General features: G+C 35.6%; 1 protein-coding gene across 12 annotated transcripts in view; it reads right to left on the bottom strand.

Annotated features, from left to right (window-relative positions):
• Positions 1-382: 382 nt before the first annotated feature.
• The window catches only part of PHC3 (polyhomeotic homolog 3), a 76,093-nt gene continuing 58,984 nt past the window's right edge, over positions 383-17,491 (bottom strand). For 8 of the 12 annotated variants that reach the window (XM_046657807.1, XM_046657811.1, XM_046657809.1 and 5 more), the window contains 3 exons: positions 15,058-15,190; positions 14,735-14,966; positions 6,856-9,537 (listed from right to left, as the gene is read on the bottom strand). In XM_046657807.1, the coding sequence (XP_046513763.1) occupies positions 9,383-9,537; positions 14,735-14,966; positions 15,058-15,190 (520 nt within the window). In that variant the 3' untranslated portion in view covers positions 6,856-9,382. Of the gene's footprint in view, positions 6,400-6,855; positions 9,538-11,124; positions 11,255-14,430; positions 14,559-14,734; positions 14,967-15,057; positions 15,191-17,491 lie in introns of those variants that run through there. The other 4 variants (XR_006888140.1, XR_006888139.1, XR_006888141.1 and 1 more) reach the window with 4 other exon arrangements.

The raw sequence follows: 17,491 nt of genomic DNA, 5'->3' as shown, positions 1-17,491 counted from the left end.
AGATCTCCTTGGTGGGCAGAATTGCCCCTGGTTGACAACTACTGGAGTAAAGCAATCTTAATGGCAGAATAACTGGAAGTCACTTTGTGAATTAAACTTCACATGGATATTGTCTAATCTGTCAACATCTGAACCTGGCCCCTCTACTTCTCTGTTACTTTTCCTCTGAATGTACTGCTATCTAATTGACCACAACATGGGACTGAGATATTTTAAAGTATATTGTACTTAATTAGTAAAGATTTACACCCTGCAGATTTTAAATCAGGAAAATTTATAACTACTTCAAACCCTTCACTGAGCTTTTTGTTTGTTTACTTAAGAGTATTCCCTATGCCTCATAAGCTTAAAGAAAAAAAGAAAAATTATTCAATAGACCAGCCAAATGGAAGAGGCTTTTATTTGTAAAGAAATGAACTTACAACTGGTCTACAATATATTATTGTAATATAAACAATATAAATAAATGATCCTGTAGGCCCACTAACCTTCATCCAGACCCACATGAAGCAATGTTACAACAATATTCTATGTGAAAATGTGCAGGTAACAAAGGTGCAATTACAAGCAAGTTTAAGCAGCAGAGTATAAGGTGCTTTAATTTAACAGTTAATGTTGCCATCAACAAACATCTGAATGCTCAATTTTACTTCACTGAATACAGACACAACAAATATGAAAATCTAAAATTCATACACATGCTACTTGTTAATATGAAAGTGCTTTTTCTTTTTTAAAAAAATACACCAAATGGACAATCTTTTTACATAGATCATGGTGTGCTCTTATAATGCAAAATTAACTTCATTTTCAGGTTATACATTTTAAAACTGCAGCTACAGACACCAATCTAGGAACGCTAATGCTACGAGTGCTAAAACTATTTCATTTCCTGTAAGGAGGACTCGAATACAATAGCCAATGTAAAGAATACATCTATATATAATCTTAACATTTGTTTTCTGTAAAGATAAAAAATGTTTTCTTTCCCCTTGGTGATGCTTTGTTCATCCTGGGAGGATCAGCTTTTGAGGTTTTAATAATATGAAAGTCCTATTTTAGGACAATAGGAGGAACCAAAAGGAGGAATTTTTGAAAATCAGTTAACATGTGCTTGAAGCATCAAAAATTAAAATTAAAAAAAGTTTATCACAATTTGCCTTTGTTAAATCAACAAATTTTTTTTAACAAGCAAGAAGACAAAAAGCACTAATTCAACAAAGAGGCTTGAAATAAATGCCTGCCCCAGTGTCAGTACCCACCCTGCACACTGCTGTCTACAACTCCAGGCTTCATCACAAGCTCACTCCTTACTCTGAGAATAGTTTTTGGAACTTACTTTGACTTTTTTCCTACGGAAAAAACAAAGACCATGCTTTTGAATGAGGTGATTGGGACTCTGGTTAAACATCTTGGAAATTAGACATCCAAAATTATACCATCTTTGCACACTCCGTTGACTTTTTAAAATATAAGAATACAAATACAAAAAGTATTTATGCAATAGATATTTTAACAGCATAAAATATTTGAAAAATTAGTTGAATTAAAACGTTGTAAAAGTAAATTTTACCCAGTACTATGAAAAAAGTTTTTAAACCCAGACTATCTGGTTATTTGAATATCAACATTCCTAATTTTCAATCAGTTTGTTACACACACTAATCTAACATGTATCTGGACATTTTCCTGCTTTAAAAAGCTGTGACTATGATGAGAAGAGATCTTTATAATATTAGATATTTTCATTTTCTATCTTTATGGAGAACATTAGTATCAAGTGATATTACTATGTAAAAGCTGTGTCAATAGGAATTACAACGTAATTTACAGAATCCTCCAGTAGGCAAGGAACCTTTACTCAATTAATAATCTATCCCATCGATGTCTGCTCCTCAAATACTTGTCAATTCCAGCAGGGAACTGTTTTATGTTTACCAGTTCTGCGTTTTAAAGGAAACCCTTTTACTATGTAATATATGTGTGCTTTCTAAAAAGCAGATATTTGTAATAACAATAAAATTTATTTTGTGTGATTTTTCTTGCTTTAAAAACAAAAAAAAACCAAAATAAAAACCAAACCTGTTCAGCGATCTCCTTTGAGATTTTTCAGTTTTACAAAGTTATTTCACTGTCAATACTGGGTGTAAAGTTTTTGTAGTTAAAAATGTAAAGTCAGTCAGCACCAGCTTCTTTGTACTATTCTGTCACACACCGTGCATAGCAACCTCTGGAATAGATTCAAGTGTCAAAATAACTCTGAGAAATATGGGCTGTCACAACAGCTTCAAAATGTAAATCCTTAATGTTAGGTACCCTTAATTGTGTAACCTATCAGATATATGGTTGACTGGTGTTCAACTGTGAAATGTGTTGTAGGAATTGTGATGTGACTCACTTAAACACCTTCCATGTGATCTGCCTCATCCTTTGCCCAAGGCATAAAAAATTCCCTCTCAGTTCCAACTTTATGTTCAGTACATTAAGTAATAATAATTATGTCCATGTTTGTTTAAGCCACCAGATTTTGTTTACTTATTACTGGGCTCCTTAAGTCATGTGCACCACACAGTACACACAGTCAATGTTCAAATGGTTTGCTACACGAATGGATAAATGTCAGTGAATGATAATGGTCATATGTGTTCATATGTACAGAGGTTAACTAGCAAGAAGCATTTAGAAAAATGGCCTCATTTGCTCATCTGTATGAATTTTCTACCTTAATCTTTAGGAGGACAAAGACTGTAGGTGCCCTAAGAAATGGATGCTTAATAAATAATTATCTTTCAGCAAAAGCTCTTAAGTATTAAATGAACCATTAAAAGGAAAGAGAATTAATTAAATAGGAGCAACTTTAAAAATACCCCATTATGTGGCCTAGAATCATCATTTTAGAGCAAGGAGGCACTTTAAAGATGATCTGTACCAAAATTCAAATTTTGAGTAGTATAGGGTCCATGCTGTAAACTCAGAAGAGGAAAGTGGTTAAGAGCTAAGTAACTGCCTGAAGCGTCACACAGCTAATCACCAACTGGAGTAAAACCCATCTCCTGGCCAGCGTTCTATCTTATTCATCATGTTAATTTAAAGATTATTCCATCTATTATTAACTATTGAAGTAGACTATTTAGTATTACCTAAAACAAAAAGGATTATGACTTTTAACATGGCATTCTAAACAAAGATTTTAAGCAGTGGTCACTCTGGTTTGCTTGAGACAAGACTAAAAAAGTTTCTTCTTTCTAAAGTAGGTTGACGTTTATTTCACTACCAGACCCACCACTCTCTCATAAACACCAACTTCTTCACCTCCATCAATCAAAGCTCCACAAAACATGAATTTAACACTGATCATATTCCCTAAAGTATAACTTTTAAGCAAATAAATGATGGCTACTATCAATTCCTAAGATTACAGGAGGCAGTGTATACAGGTTAGGGTCTAAAAGGACTTACTACATTACTCTTATATTTAAAACTATGTATGCCACGTTAGCATAAGTGTTTTAAATTTATCTTGATTTTTTCCCACATTAAAATTCTTTCCTTTTAAACAATACATTTTAAAACCTTTGCACAGGTTTTCTTCCTATGGATTCATACTGATGCCACCAATATCACCAAGAGCAACTATACTTTTCAGAGGCAGTAGGAAAAAATATTTTTCTAATGTACCTCTTCTCCAACATCTGATCTGAGAGTAAAATTGTCATCTTTAAATAAAATTAAATGTTTACAAGTTATACAAAGGGAAAAATACAACATCCGTGGGAAACATTTCCTAAAAGGTTCCTCAGCATGGCGCTTCAGAGGTACGTGCGCCTGTGCGAGGGCAGCCCGGAGCCTCTGTGTGGGAAGCGGGCCTCAGCCAGCAGAGGGGGGGTGCCGCTCCCTCTCACCCATGTGTACTGAAGCGAAAGAGCAGAAGCAGCCAAACAGTTTGCTCTGGAATATGACGGCAATAATTATATTTGTATTAGTGCTTTACAATTTCAAAAAAAAGCTTTCTCATAGTATTATTTTAAAATAGATTAAATAAGCTCTAAAAAATATGTAAAACTTTAAAATTCTTAAAAATTTAGGAAACTTTTTTCAAAGAAGATAATACAATGTTCAACATTTTTTATTGAAGAAATGGCTTGTATTGCTGCTATGAGGGAAATTTCCTATGAAGGAAATTATAGTGATGCATTTTATGAACTTCTAACAAAAGAGGAATATCTTCCCAAAGAATTTTAAGATGTACAGCTTATAATAGGTTGAAATTAAATTTTAGTAAGATTACATATTTACTTTTCCTAATACTGTTATTTGTGCTTATCTAACTTGAATCACAATTTTTAAGATGAAATCAAATGCTTCTAAATAGATTCATAAAATACCAATATTGATGAGTGTGGATTAAACAATTCATTTCATGATCCACACTACTGTGCATCAAAGAAATAGAGGTAGGCTTGTCTTTACTGAAATCCACACTAATAAAGAGAAACCTGTAGCTCTTAGTCATCCAATGTTTAGACTGAGACACAACCTAACAAAATCCTATCTTAAAAACACCTTTCTTTATAACAGTCCATATGCTTGATTCAACTGTGGTATCTGAAAATGGACTCTCTCTCCCCTTTAATTCTGATAACTCAATCATAACAATTAACCTTTGAGTTTTTAACAAATATTCTCCAAATATATTTGTCACCTTTTTGAGAAGTCAAAAATCACTAACTTATGTATCACTTGAACTATTAATATGCTCCTAAGGGCAGGATCACTTGATAAAAAGAGTGAAAGAATGAGTCTGCTTACAGGTAAATCTCGACATAAGATTTATGGGATCCAATAAGATAATGGGATCCAACCATTACAATTTATTATTTTGAACTACTGAAGGTCATATCTATACTTCATGACCTCAATCAGTTAACTGTACTATCCTCTTGGGTCTGGAATGCTTTCCCTCCTATTTGTCTCCTCTTCTACTTCCCTATCCTTCCCCCTAGAATATCTTCCCCAGGGCCCAGCTAGTTACATATATGGTGCAGAGGAAACAGACTGAGCAGACACTGTGCAGAGATGGGCCAGTTTCTACTGCGCAAAGGTTTCACTGAAACAAGACTATTAGGTATTACAAAGTCCTGTCCCAGTTACCTCCCTAAAATTAACCCTACTACAAAATCCTCTCTAAGGATTTTCAGCCAAAAGTCTAAAGAAAGTTTTCATGCAGAGTTTCCTTGGGGCTAGAGGAGGCTTTAGGGATGGTGAGGGGTGAGTGAGGTCCTTCTGTGCTGTCAGTAAAGCTCAATGCCAGTTGCATGTTGGCAGCACGTGTTTCTGCCATTCACTAAGGGTGAGGATCTTCAAACCACAAAATATAACCAGGCTGTTCTGGTTAAAAATATGTCTTTAAAACATTTTAACAGTGCCAGCCAGGGATTTTTTCCATTTGATATGGCTGTGAGGATGGCATCATTCACATTTCTTTGCAAAACTGTTTACACACATGTAAACACAACATAAGTCAATACAATCCATGTATTGCCTCCCTATCATACTTGTGCCATGATGGCACCCAAACCCTGCCAATGCAAATAATGGGAACAATCCAGTGCTATGGGGCACTATGACAGATTTTAAACTAAGACTGGTATTTGAATAAATGTCTGACTATAATTCCACACTAGATATATGAAGATTAGCTATGTCAAAAATATTCAAAAGCATGGGCAAAACAATACTTATTTCATACAGTTCTAAGCGTTTCAACACGCCAGGAAACGAAAATAAACACTGAGCTAACTAAAAAAAATCATTTCTACTTAAAACTAGGTAAAACATGAATACTAACTTCCAAAGTGCAGAAATTTGTTCAGTGTTGAAGTGGATAAGCTAACAGAGTGGCAGGTCTCGTGTCTGCCTCTCCCATTCTCAAGCTTCTTCACTAACATGTCTTTCTTCCCATCCCCTCTTCTCTACTCTTAGGTGACAGCTCAAACTGGGACCAAAAAAAGTCTGTTTAGCAGATGCCACAGCAAATTAAAAGTACCATCATGGAACCAGTTATATGCCACTTAAACAGCGGCAGGCTGGGAACAGCACTGTCTCATGCTATACTGATTCTATCAAAGCTGCAGAGCTGCGTTCGACACATGCCTGCACAAGGCTTGATGAAAAGCCATGTCACGTAAAAAATAACCTTCACAAACCAGCTCTCTCAGTTTGTTTACCTCCTTCAGAACACACGGCTTAAAACAAAATCTCAAATTTGTAAGGTTTTTTCCCTCAGTGAGAAAAGAGTGCATTAGTGTAAAGAAGTCAGAAAATACCAACCTCGGTAGCAAAAGGAAGGACTTCCCATGTCCCCTTTCTGCTTGTCACTCCTTCTCCTCAATCAAATTCCTAAAACAATTAGTAATATGAAAGAAAACGAAAATAGTAGCACTCTCCCCACCTATATCACACTAAAACTGTGCTTAAAGTTCAGGAGACAGGCCAGGGCCATCATTTACATCCACTATATCTAACTGAAGCTTTGAAATTAAGATGGTTAAATCATCTAGAAAGAAACCGCTGCATCAATGAATAAAACTACCAATTGAAAGCAAATGAGCCATTTCTAAATAAAACAACTCAATGTTTTGGGTGTTTTCAGTGGGGACAACAGAAGATCTGGACTAATCTTAAGATTATTAAAAGGTTTAAGATATAAGGTGCTCTCAAATGGAAACCTCTCTTGTAAGCTTTCTTTTTTTTTTTTTTAAAGATTTTATTTTTTTCCTTTTTCTCCCCAAAGCCCCCGGTACATAGTTGTATATTCTTGGTTGTGGGTCCTTCTAGTTGTGGCATGTGGGACGCTGCCTCAGCGTGGTTTGATGAGCAGTGCCATGTCCGCGCCCAGGATTCGAACCAACGAAACACTGGGCCGCCTGCAGCAGAGCGCGCAAACTTAACCACTCGGCCACGGGGCCAGCCCCTCTTGTAAGCTTTCTTGACACTTAACACAGTGCTAGGCACAAGGGACTTTCAGGAAGTACATAATGACTGACATGAGAAGAGGAAGTAGATAAAAGGAGAACCTACAGCACAGTTCAAAGTTATGACCTTAAAGGCTACAGATATTTATATTTAGTTATGGGACGTAATCATTATTGCTAGAGGAGTCTATCCCTAAGTAATCAATTTTGTATTAACTGTTTGTGGATTATCTATCATCAAGTTTTAATTCCAGAGGAGATTTTCCTTTGTGCCCCCATCTGCCACATAGTGGGCCATCTCCTACAATGCTTAGCCTATACTTGTGCTCTGAAGTTGCAAGATGAGGGGAAAAGTCAAGCCTATGACAACTCTGTCACAATGATTAACTGCTAATATATGAAAATTGACTACAGAGTACCTACCTTTCCTTGAATCCAATCCTTTCCTTTAATCCAATAATTAAAAATGTGATATAAAGAAATATGTGACATAGACTACAAGCTATTGCAGGTCTGGAACATGAGCCTTACACTATATTACATTCTAATCCTACACATAACTATCGGTAAACATCTTTTTTTAAAACATTACTACACAAAAGAACCCCACAAAGCATACATTCAAACAAGAGGCATCTAAAGATTAAAAAAATTACCCGCTGTATTTTTGTATAAAAATAATCAACATTCTCTAATGTACACAAAGCCAAAAGATAAATATTTGTGATGTCTTTAATGACATCTTTAGTCTTCTACTAGCTCAACACAATCCTTTTGAAAAGAGCAGTGACAATGACTGAAACCCATGGACTCTTTCCTACCTACTGAATCTCTGGCAAATATCTGTGTATGTTCCTTCAATTATTAAAACATTTCCATTTTGTGGTATAGATAAGATAAAAAAAAATTAAAACAAATTTTTGAGGTCCAGGACTACAGAGCTCTCAAGGCTCCCAGAATAATTTTGTTTTAGTGTCATAATTCTCAGAGAACACTAAAAAGGTTTTGTTTTAAAATTTTTTTTCCCTAAAACATGTACAGACAAAATTGGATCTGATTATCCAAGAGATATCACTTGGTAAGTGCTTTGCAGGAAGTATGCAAGGGTTTAGTCAAGGAAAAAGGAATGTGCATTCTAGCTAGACCCAGCACGTTCAACTTCAGAAAAAATCCCAGGACCAACCACATAGCCACTACAAACGATTGCCTTGCCAGCAAAGGCTGTGCACTGGTTCAGAAGGTATAATTATATGTGCCTTCATCAATGCAGAGGTGCAGAGAGATGTGAAAGATAATTAATATGAATCAGTACTTTCTGAGAGTCAAATTATTTGCAGACTAGTCCTTATTTTTTAGGCCAATTTAATGATTTTTTCCCCCTTTTTCTAGTATGCCGAAAACTGGAAAAATGTTCAGCAGAACATTAATGCTATCTGAAGCACTTAATTGTATAATGTATTCCTTATGATGGCCTATCTTTTCAAAATAACCCTTTGGGTGAAAAAGAGCAGCATTTATCACTCCTACATCAAAGTTTCTCAACCTTGGCACTACTGACATCTTGGACCAGATAACTCTTTTTTGTGGAGGACTGGCCTGTGCATTGTAGGATATTTAGCAACATCTCTGTCCTCCAGCACTAGGTACCAATAGCAACTCTCCCCCCAACCCCCAAGCTATGACAACCAAAATGTCCCTAGACATTGCCAAATGTCCCCTGGGGAGCAAAACTGACCTCCATTGAGAACCACTGCTCTAAATGTACAAAGATTTACATGAAAAGTAACTTTCTCAGTCACACCAAATTCTTGGTCAAGCTTGGAATAGAAACCAACTCTTCTGACTTCCAGATCAGTGTTATTCATGCTAGAATGCAATCTTTTTTCTAGACATAGCCATTGTCTAATAGACATGTTTTTTAAAATGCACTCTGATAGCTCACTGCATACAATTCCAGTCACTGGACTACTAAATTATTCCTAAATTACCTCTCACAAGACAACCTATAGAAAACTTACAGGGTAGAAAAATGTCTAAGAAAACTGAATCAAAAGAGGAGAAAGGTAAATCATTAAATTACTTTTAAAAGGATTCTTTATATTAATGATAAACATCACCTTTAAAAAAATTATCTAGTATAACACGTTTCTTTGAAAAATATCATGGCCGTCTATAGCAAGTCTTTCAATGTTGTGTGTGACCTGTAAAATTAATTTCATCACTGTTGACTATGAAAATGTACGATGAATTTTCATATCTGTAGAAGAAATGTCAGCTTTTGATGCAGAGATCCCAATGTGGTGGGCTATCCACCACAGTAAGTGATAATATTCTAGGCCAACTTGAGCCTTTACCTTATGAGTTTAAGAAGAGTAAACCTGCTGTGATCTCAAAGTGTCAGGCTACTGTTACGACTCCTTCAGAGAGTTGATGCGCGCACAGATCTTTAGGGCCGGGCCCAGCTTGATATTCATGGCGCTCATAAGATGGTCTTCCTTTAGCAAGAGAAGGGCCTGTCCGTCAATCTCCTGTGCTCTGAACTCATCTGCGATATCTTGGCAGCCTGGAATTTCAGCAGAGGGATGGAGTTAGAATTAACACACATTTGGATGTTACTCCTAACAGTCACAATTATGCTTTTACTGGGCCTGAGTATCTGAAATACAGGCTGAGAAACAAATGAGATTTATTTATCGTAGGCTTTCTTGGGTTCACTCCTGAAGAAGTGAGCATTTCCTGGTATTCTGAAAATAAGAATTAATTTGAAATCCAGGTAAAGCAATTTACTTGGAATTGTTGTTCTAAAAATATTATAGAAATAATTAGATGAGTCAGGTAAAATATACAGATTGATCAGTCCAGATATAACATACTTTCACAAAAAGGAAGATGTGTCACCTCAAAGCACGCCACACATATAACAAGTTTGGATGAATTCGTTATTATACCTCATCAACTCATCTTTGTAAAATATGTCCTTCACACATAGGTACAGAGAAGTAAAATATATACTCTACCATTTCAGTAACAATTTAGGAATATTTTCTTAAGTACTAGAGTACCGCTTTCATTATCATTTATACCTTATTCTAATTTACAACCTTCAATTGCCAAGCACATCTAAAACTTTTATTGTTCACTCAGCCAGAACCAAACCATCAAGACTGTAGTATCAATCTACTGTGATGCTGCTGAAATGTATTACACCGCTTGACTTGTATGATGACTTGTATATAGACTCATTTCTACTTCAAATCTTAAATCACTGGATTTAAATTCATCTTCCCTTTGATAAGAAAACATAAATTCTTATTGAAATTATGAGCTTGCTAACTAATCTCTTAGCAAATAACCAATATTTTAGCTCTCAGTCTAAACCAGGCGCTTCAGCAGGTAACAACGGTAGCATCTACTTGAACCTCAAATGTTTATTATCTACTGAATTTTGCACAGCCAGGTTACTCACTAAACTTCCCTACTAAGGGTAAAGACACAGCCAGGAAAGTAATCAATTAAGGAACCAAGAGAGAAGTAAATGAAAAAAATGTGGAAGCTTCCTTAAAAGAGACAGTAAAATTATAAAAATGAATTTAAGAATAAAAACTAACGGCTTAAGGTCTTTCTATTTTACTCAATTCAGCATTGTAAGGGAAATCACGAAGATAGAGAAATGGTTACATGATACCTTTGGATACCACAACTTTGCTGGAATGATTATCTTTCTATAGCAAAGGTGTCATCCTCTTGTTTATAGAAGATAATGAAGTCACCCCCATAACCAAACACAAAGCACTGCAGGTATGAAACACATATATTTTTGGGTAAGTGAAGGACTGAATGAGTGAATAAACAAACAATGAACAAAAACAGAATCTGCCACAGAGGAGCTATCTGTAAAGGTAATACAAACATTTTTTTCTGCATTCAGCTGTGTAGCCATCTTTTTCTCCTGGTTCTTTCTTTTCCCATCTTCTCTGTTGGTTGTATCTTTCCTGTTCCCTATATAGCAGCCAGGTTTTTGATTTCTCTATTTTAATAATTTCTCAGACTTTTAAAAACTGACATTTCAAAAGTACCCTATGCAAAATTTTTATGGTTTTGCCCATTTACCATATAAAAGAAACTATATAGTTAAAATGAGATTACTCACCATAGAAAAGCCCCTTTTCTTTTCCCAGAGGTAGCTCTCAAAACTGGGCAGACAAAACTGACTAATCTTGCATCTAGTTGTGACTTCATCCTTCTTTTTATGAAAGAACTAATGTTCTTCTCTCTTCAGTCTTACTTACAAGAACACGGGAAAGAAAAGAAGAGAGAGAAAGATAGGGTAGGACTTACTTAGATTCAGAAAACAGGAGCAGTGAGAAGTAATGAAGACCATAAGAGCTACATTTGGGAATAGAAACAAGGAGCTCTCCGTGAGAAAAATACACAGCATGTTCTTTTCGCTCCGTATTATGATATCTCTCTTCAAATGTCTTCTTGTAGGTAGACAGTAAATGTATTAGCAAAATAATTTTTTAAAAAGTGCTTTTGAAAACAGCATGCTCAAATGGGAACGCATTATCTTCAGAATTTTAGATTACAACTTAAGCCAATCACAAAAAATGGTAGTTATATTATGCATCAGTATAGAAATGAGAAAATAAAGTGACTTAAAAAAGAAAAAGGAAAAACAAAAAACAAAGCAGAAGCAAATATACTTCCAGAAACTCATGAGAGAAAAACAAAAAAAAAATTCAAGATGCTCAAGGTATACTGAGCTAAAGCTCACTGAGTTTCTGATATTAGAATCTACTTCTGTAAAATGGCTGGCACCCCAGGGACACACACAAAACCTATCCCTACTGCGGCCACCAGTGGGCTCAACTGACTTTACGTCACCAGAAGCAGCTGTGAGGACGGGCATGGACCTCTGCACATGGACATGGGGCCCAAATGAACTTCGCAAGTGTCCAGTTACTTTTCCAGCTAAACCCAAAACAAAAACACCCCCGCACAAAGTGACCTCGGTAAGGCTGGTGAAAAGATTATCACCTGTCACTCACTACTACAGAATAAACAAGTCCCAGTATTAGTATTATAAAAACCAGTAAACAGTTGTATGTTTTTAGATGATTCCTATTTTATATGCCTACAGAGAAACCAAATCTACTGCGGATTAACAGATCAATAAACAGAATAACCTGATCTTTGCCAAAGGCAGTTCACAGTAACAAGGAAGAGTCTAAGAAGATAATTGCAGTTAATTGAAAATAAAAACAACTGTTCCTGTAGAGAGCTTTTTAATGAACAAAAATTCAAAGGAAAATAATTTTTCACCTTATTAACAGCTCTGAGATTTGGATGTACTGCATACCAGCTCTATGTCCCACCAGGACGGTTCACAAGACGACATTATACAAAGAGAAGAGAAAACCCTAGCAGTAAATATTAAGTGTCCTGATAAAAGAGGGAAGCCTATCCTCAACTACAAAGAAACAAAATACAAGAGATTACAAAATTTAGAAGCTTGTTCATTCTATGAGAAAAGCTCGGGAGGAGACTACTCAGAAAAAACAACAACAACAAAAACCCAGCCCTGAATGAGCTGAAAGAGGCTCAAAAGGAAGTTTACAAAGGCCAGAAGAGGACAGAAAAATGAAGATAAAGGCTTTTTCTGGTATGAGATCTACCTTAAGCTACAGGCATTCTTCAGAGAAAAACTTCGAGAAACAAGAAATAACTGATCACACAAATAAGCTTGTTATTTAGCTTGTCAAAGCAGTTTGGGAATACTCCCAATTAATCAGTAAAAGAAAAGCCGAGTTATATTAAGCAGACTCCTGAACAGTACCAAGCAGTTCTAAATTATAAAGCAGTCCCTTTTTAATGATATATAATATTCTCTACACAACTGGCAACAAAATTAAGTGTCTTGAACTCAATAGGACAAGCATCTCAAATTATAAGCAATAATAATAATTTTTTAACTCAAATGGAGCAAGACTGAGACAAAAGAGTTAGCCTTTGTTCTGATAAAGCAGCCAAGAGAAGCTTCATGGCTAATGGATGCTGAGGAATATTAGCCCTAAAAACAAGAATAGGAAGTGATAGGAAAATCAGCAATATCTATTATTTATTAATTATATGGTCAACTACTTTCCTCAGGATATGAACCAATCTTCCTCCCCTAAGGAAAATAAATACTTTCCTCCAAATGAGAAATCAGGCTAACAAACAGCTCATGGCCCACCTGGAAGACAGACTACTTTCGAAGACGATAGAATCAAAGTCCAGTCCCAGGGGATCAGTATAGATCCCAGCACTAATTCTCAAGATACCTACACTGGTCTAAACACTAAAATTTATTTCATTAAATCTTAAAACCACAACCAGTGAAGACTCACCATCCTCTAATACATCAGTTTCACAGCAGATTCTAAATCCACATGGCTAGCACTTAACTCACACCTAAGTTTTCTGAGGCGTGTACTCAAAAATCTTACTATGAAAAATTTATCCTCTCTTTAAACAATTTTATCCTTCTTTAAAAGTGACCATATCTAAGTTTCTTTAAAAATAACTTATTTAGCATTTCTAAAGCAAGTTATTGAAAAAATAATTTACTAACACTTCATAGAGCTCTGTATATAAGGTCAAATGGCTGACATGTTTTTACAAAGCAGTAGTACTTCTGAATATACTTTCTTGACTCACACAGCACATTAGCCGTAAGTTTGCTTCTGAGACAGTGGTCACCTTCATAGAAAGAATAATTAGCAAAAATAGCCAGATTAATTTTAATAAGTCTGTAGATAAGTTCAAAGTGGATGTATTTTTCTGGAAAGCTTGTGTCAAGAGACGGTTCCATTTACAATAAAACCAAAATGGGACAACCATTAAAAAAAAACTCCTTGCTTTCCATATTCGTAAGGTCAAATTGAATAAGATTTGCTGATTTAAAAAAATACATTGTCCTACCATATATAACTAGTGTGGGTCTCATCATGAGCAAAGGTGTAGCTGTCTTTAGCATCAGCCCCTTGGAAAAAGGGGGATACAAAAGATTATTGTTGCATTAAAGGAAAAAGATAAAGACTTAAGCTGACGAAAGAGTGCCAAAATGAGAGAGCCAACAAACACAAATAAGGAAGTCACCCTCAAATCAGAACAGGATATCATAACTGAATTCTAGTTGTCTACTTAACAAATCAAATTTCAGAAGTGTTTTTGATGTCTACTTATCGCAAAGAATCCAAGAATGCAGCTTCCCTTAAAAGAACCAGCTTTTTTAAAAAGCAACTAAATTTTACCATATTCTAAAAGGTCTTGATTAGCTTTCAAAAATGTAAAAAAAAATTATGGTCTCTCTTATTTCATTTAAAAAAGGTTAAATTAGGAAATAAGGAGAAAATAGAATAGAAAAGTAGAAGATCAGAAGGGAAGAAGTGTCTGACTCAATCTCTCTACTGACCTCTCGAGAGAAATCAGACTGAAGAGAAGAGAGCACCTTTAATATCTTCACCGGCTGAGGGGTCACAGCAGAAGCAGGACTAGTCAGTTTTTATCGACTTGGGGGGTATGAGAAAACACCCAGTTGTGCTGAGGGAATAAGCAAGAGGAAAGAGATCACATTTCAATAGCAAATGCCATTTAATTAATACATACACACAGTACCTCTCTAGCCCTTTTGTGCACTAGGTGTGGATGGATATAACATCATTCCTGTGTGTGAATGCACAAGAAAAATATTAAGGCCAAAGTGGTGAATTACATACCAGGCAAAGAATGGATGAAGGCCCAGACATCATCCACTGTCCATATAGATGGCTCTGTTTGTGCAACTGGTAGCAAGTCATTGTTCTCAGGCATCTTCCTAATTCTCACATCCCGAAGCTCACGTTCTCTTTCCCGCTCACTTTGCCTGCGCAGACGTGTTGTCATAGCAGATGGCACAGGATCTTCATGAGAAGCCAAGTCTTCTTCTGCAGATGGATAAGTAATTGGAAGCTGGAAAACGTAGTACAAGTAAAATACAGCATTGCACTTTCCTTGCATTTCTGAAAAGGGTATTGTACATTGAAGCAAGGTTTCTACAGACCTGCCTAAGGAGATGTTCTCTTGCTGCCCCATCAGGGCCACTTGGACGACGGCCACGATGACCAAGACTTTGATTATCAGGCTTACGATTCCAACGACTAAGTGCAAATTTTTTAGAACAGCTAACATTGTACCTAAGAAATTCAAGTAAGAAAAAACATTAAATGATCCACGAGACGTTACATTTACTATTTAATTATGACTTCAAAGTGCAACTGTGAATGAGTCTCATACACTTAAGAACTATAATACCTCAGAAAGTAAACCGTAATATTTACTGGATTTACTTACGCTAAGAGTCAAAAAACGGTCTCTCTATCTATCATAATATAGCTCTCAATATAATATTGGCCACCTATTACAAGGTATTGATATTTTCTCCTAAAACTAGCATGACAGTGGGAAACTTTCTGCAAAATACATAGGATAACTGATTTTTTATAGCAGCAAAATAATTCAAGCTTCCAGCAGATAAAGAAGTTACGAATTAACTATTTAGATGTTCAAACTGATACTTTCCCCAAGTAATCATTTCTGAAGAGAGATTACTAAAAAGAGCTTAATATAGTAGAGAGGGGGAAATCTCAAACGGCTAGTAAAAGATTTCTCAAATGCTACTAAAATCAAAAAGTGAAAACGTAAAGTTGAGACTTCAAAGTTACACAAGGAATTCATAGCTCTCCTTATCCGGGAAATTCACAAGTACATATTTCTTTAAAATTGGCTGAAAGATTATTTCTATTTTATAAAAATAAACTCTCTAATATTTTCGAAGATACACCTTTATCAGGCATGATGACAACTTAAAAGAGTCCACTGCCATTTAGTGGATTCCCAAGCCCTAGAACAGGGGCCAGCAAACTTTTTCTATAAAGGGCCAGATAGTAAATATTTCAGTCTTTGTGGGCCACACAAGTCTCTGTCACAACACTCAACTCTGTATTTGTAACGTGAAAGCTGCCATAGACAATAATGAATGAGCATGGCTGGATCCCAATAAAACTTCATTTAGTAACACTAAAATGGGAATTTCACATAATTTTCATGTGTCACGAAATATTATTCTTCTTTGTTTTTTTTTAACCACCTAAAAATGTGAAAACTATCCTTAGCTCTGGAGCCATACAAAAATAGGTTATAGGAAGGACTCAGCCTGGTCAATTTGCCAACCCCTTCCTTAGAAAGAAGAGTAAAAGGAAAGAATCTAAGAAACAAAATTTCTGAGAAGCTACAGAAAGGCTAAGAAAAACATGTGCAGTTCCTTTTTTACACACATAAAACTGCCAATGTGATTTCTTATTTTCAAAACTCTTTTGCTCTAAGATGATTTTTCAGGAAAATGACAAGAATAAATCCCAATAAACTTTGCTATTGACAACTGTTCTAGACCAATATCCAGATTCTAAAATAAATTTTTCTCATCTATGTTTTATGAAAATATCAGGAGGTAGAAGTAAGGGGTACTATGAGAATGAATAGGCTATTTTTCCCCTAGAAATACAAAAAAGAAAAAAGTGTCGTGAAGGCCACTTCATTTTACCCTAAAACAATTCAACAAGCTCCTGCTGTGCTCACTATGCTCATTTGTGGACCCAGCTCTGTAGGTTTCTGACTTCCATTCATATCAATTGACAAAACTTCTTTCCCCATTACTACAGGGAGGAGAGACTACACTTGCTGTTTAGTCCCTAAGTATGTAGATCGCCAAGACAGGCAGCTAGACAGACGTGCAAACAGCAGCAGTTCTTCCTGACTAATTTATCCTCTCTTCCAAGCTCTCCCATCTGCATTTCCCTATGTTAGGACCCCAACCCTCTAAAGAGATTTCACCCAACGGTATAATAACGTGACAACTTAGCAATCATCTCTGGGAGAAGACTGATGATAGTGTAAAATCTCCTGAAATATTTCGAAATAGTCAAGAAGTTTAAAATATTATGAAAGGCAATGCTTTTCCCTCAGAATTTTTAATCACTTAGAATCAGAAAGCCACTCTTCTTTCCTGTGGTATATGCAAACTGGAAAACTCACAAGTTAAAACAGGAGTTACATAATTTGATCAAGACTATCAATGACATAAAAGAATATTTGTGTAAGAGATCGACAATTGAGAAGCCAAGGAACTCACTTTTGAAGAAAAATACTTTATTACTTATTTAACTTATTTTACTAAATATATTTTAGTGGCACCATACTAAATAATATGTTCAAGCAAGAAATTTCCTAAATGCACACAATTAAGACCTTACATTCTTTGAGAGAATAATCAGTTTTTGGAACAGAGAACAAATTTCAAAATAATCAACCTGTCCATATACTTCACCTTAGTAGTAAATACCTATATTTGGATTTATTATCAGAATCAGAGGTGTTTTTTGGGGGGGTTTTTTTTTAGTGAGGAAGATTGGTCCTAGGCTAACATCTGTTGCTAATCC

The sequence above is a fragment of the Equus quagga genome, chromosome 4 (genome assembly GCF_021613505.1).
Source record: "Equus quagga isolate Etosha38 chromosome 4, UCLA_HA_Equagga_1.0, whole genome shotgun sequence".
Classification (NCBI taxonomy): domain Eukaryota; kingdom Metazoa; phylum Chordata; class Mammalia; order Perissodactyla; family Equidae; genus Equus; species Equus quagga.
The sequence above is the reverse complement of the archived record's forward strand: the minus strand, read 5'-3'. Positions and strand labels throughout refer to the sequence as shown.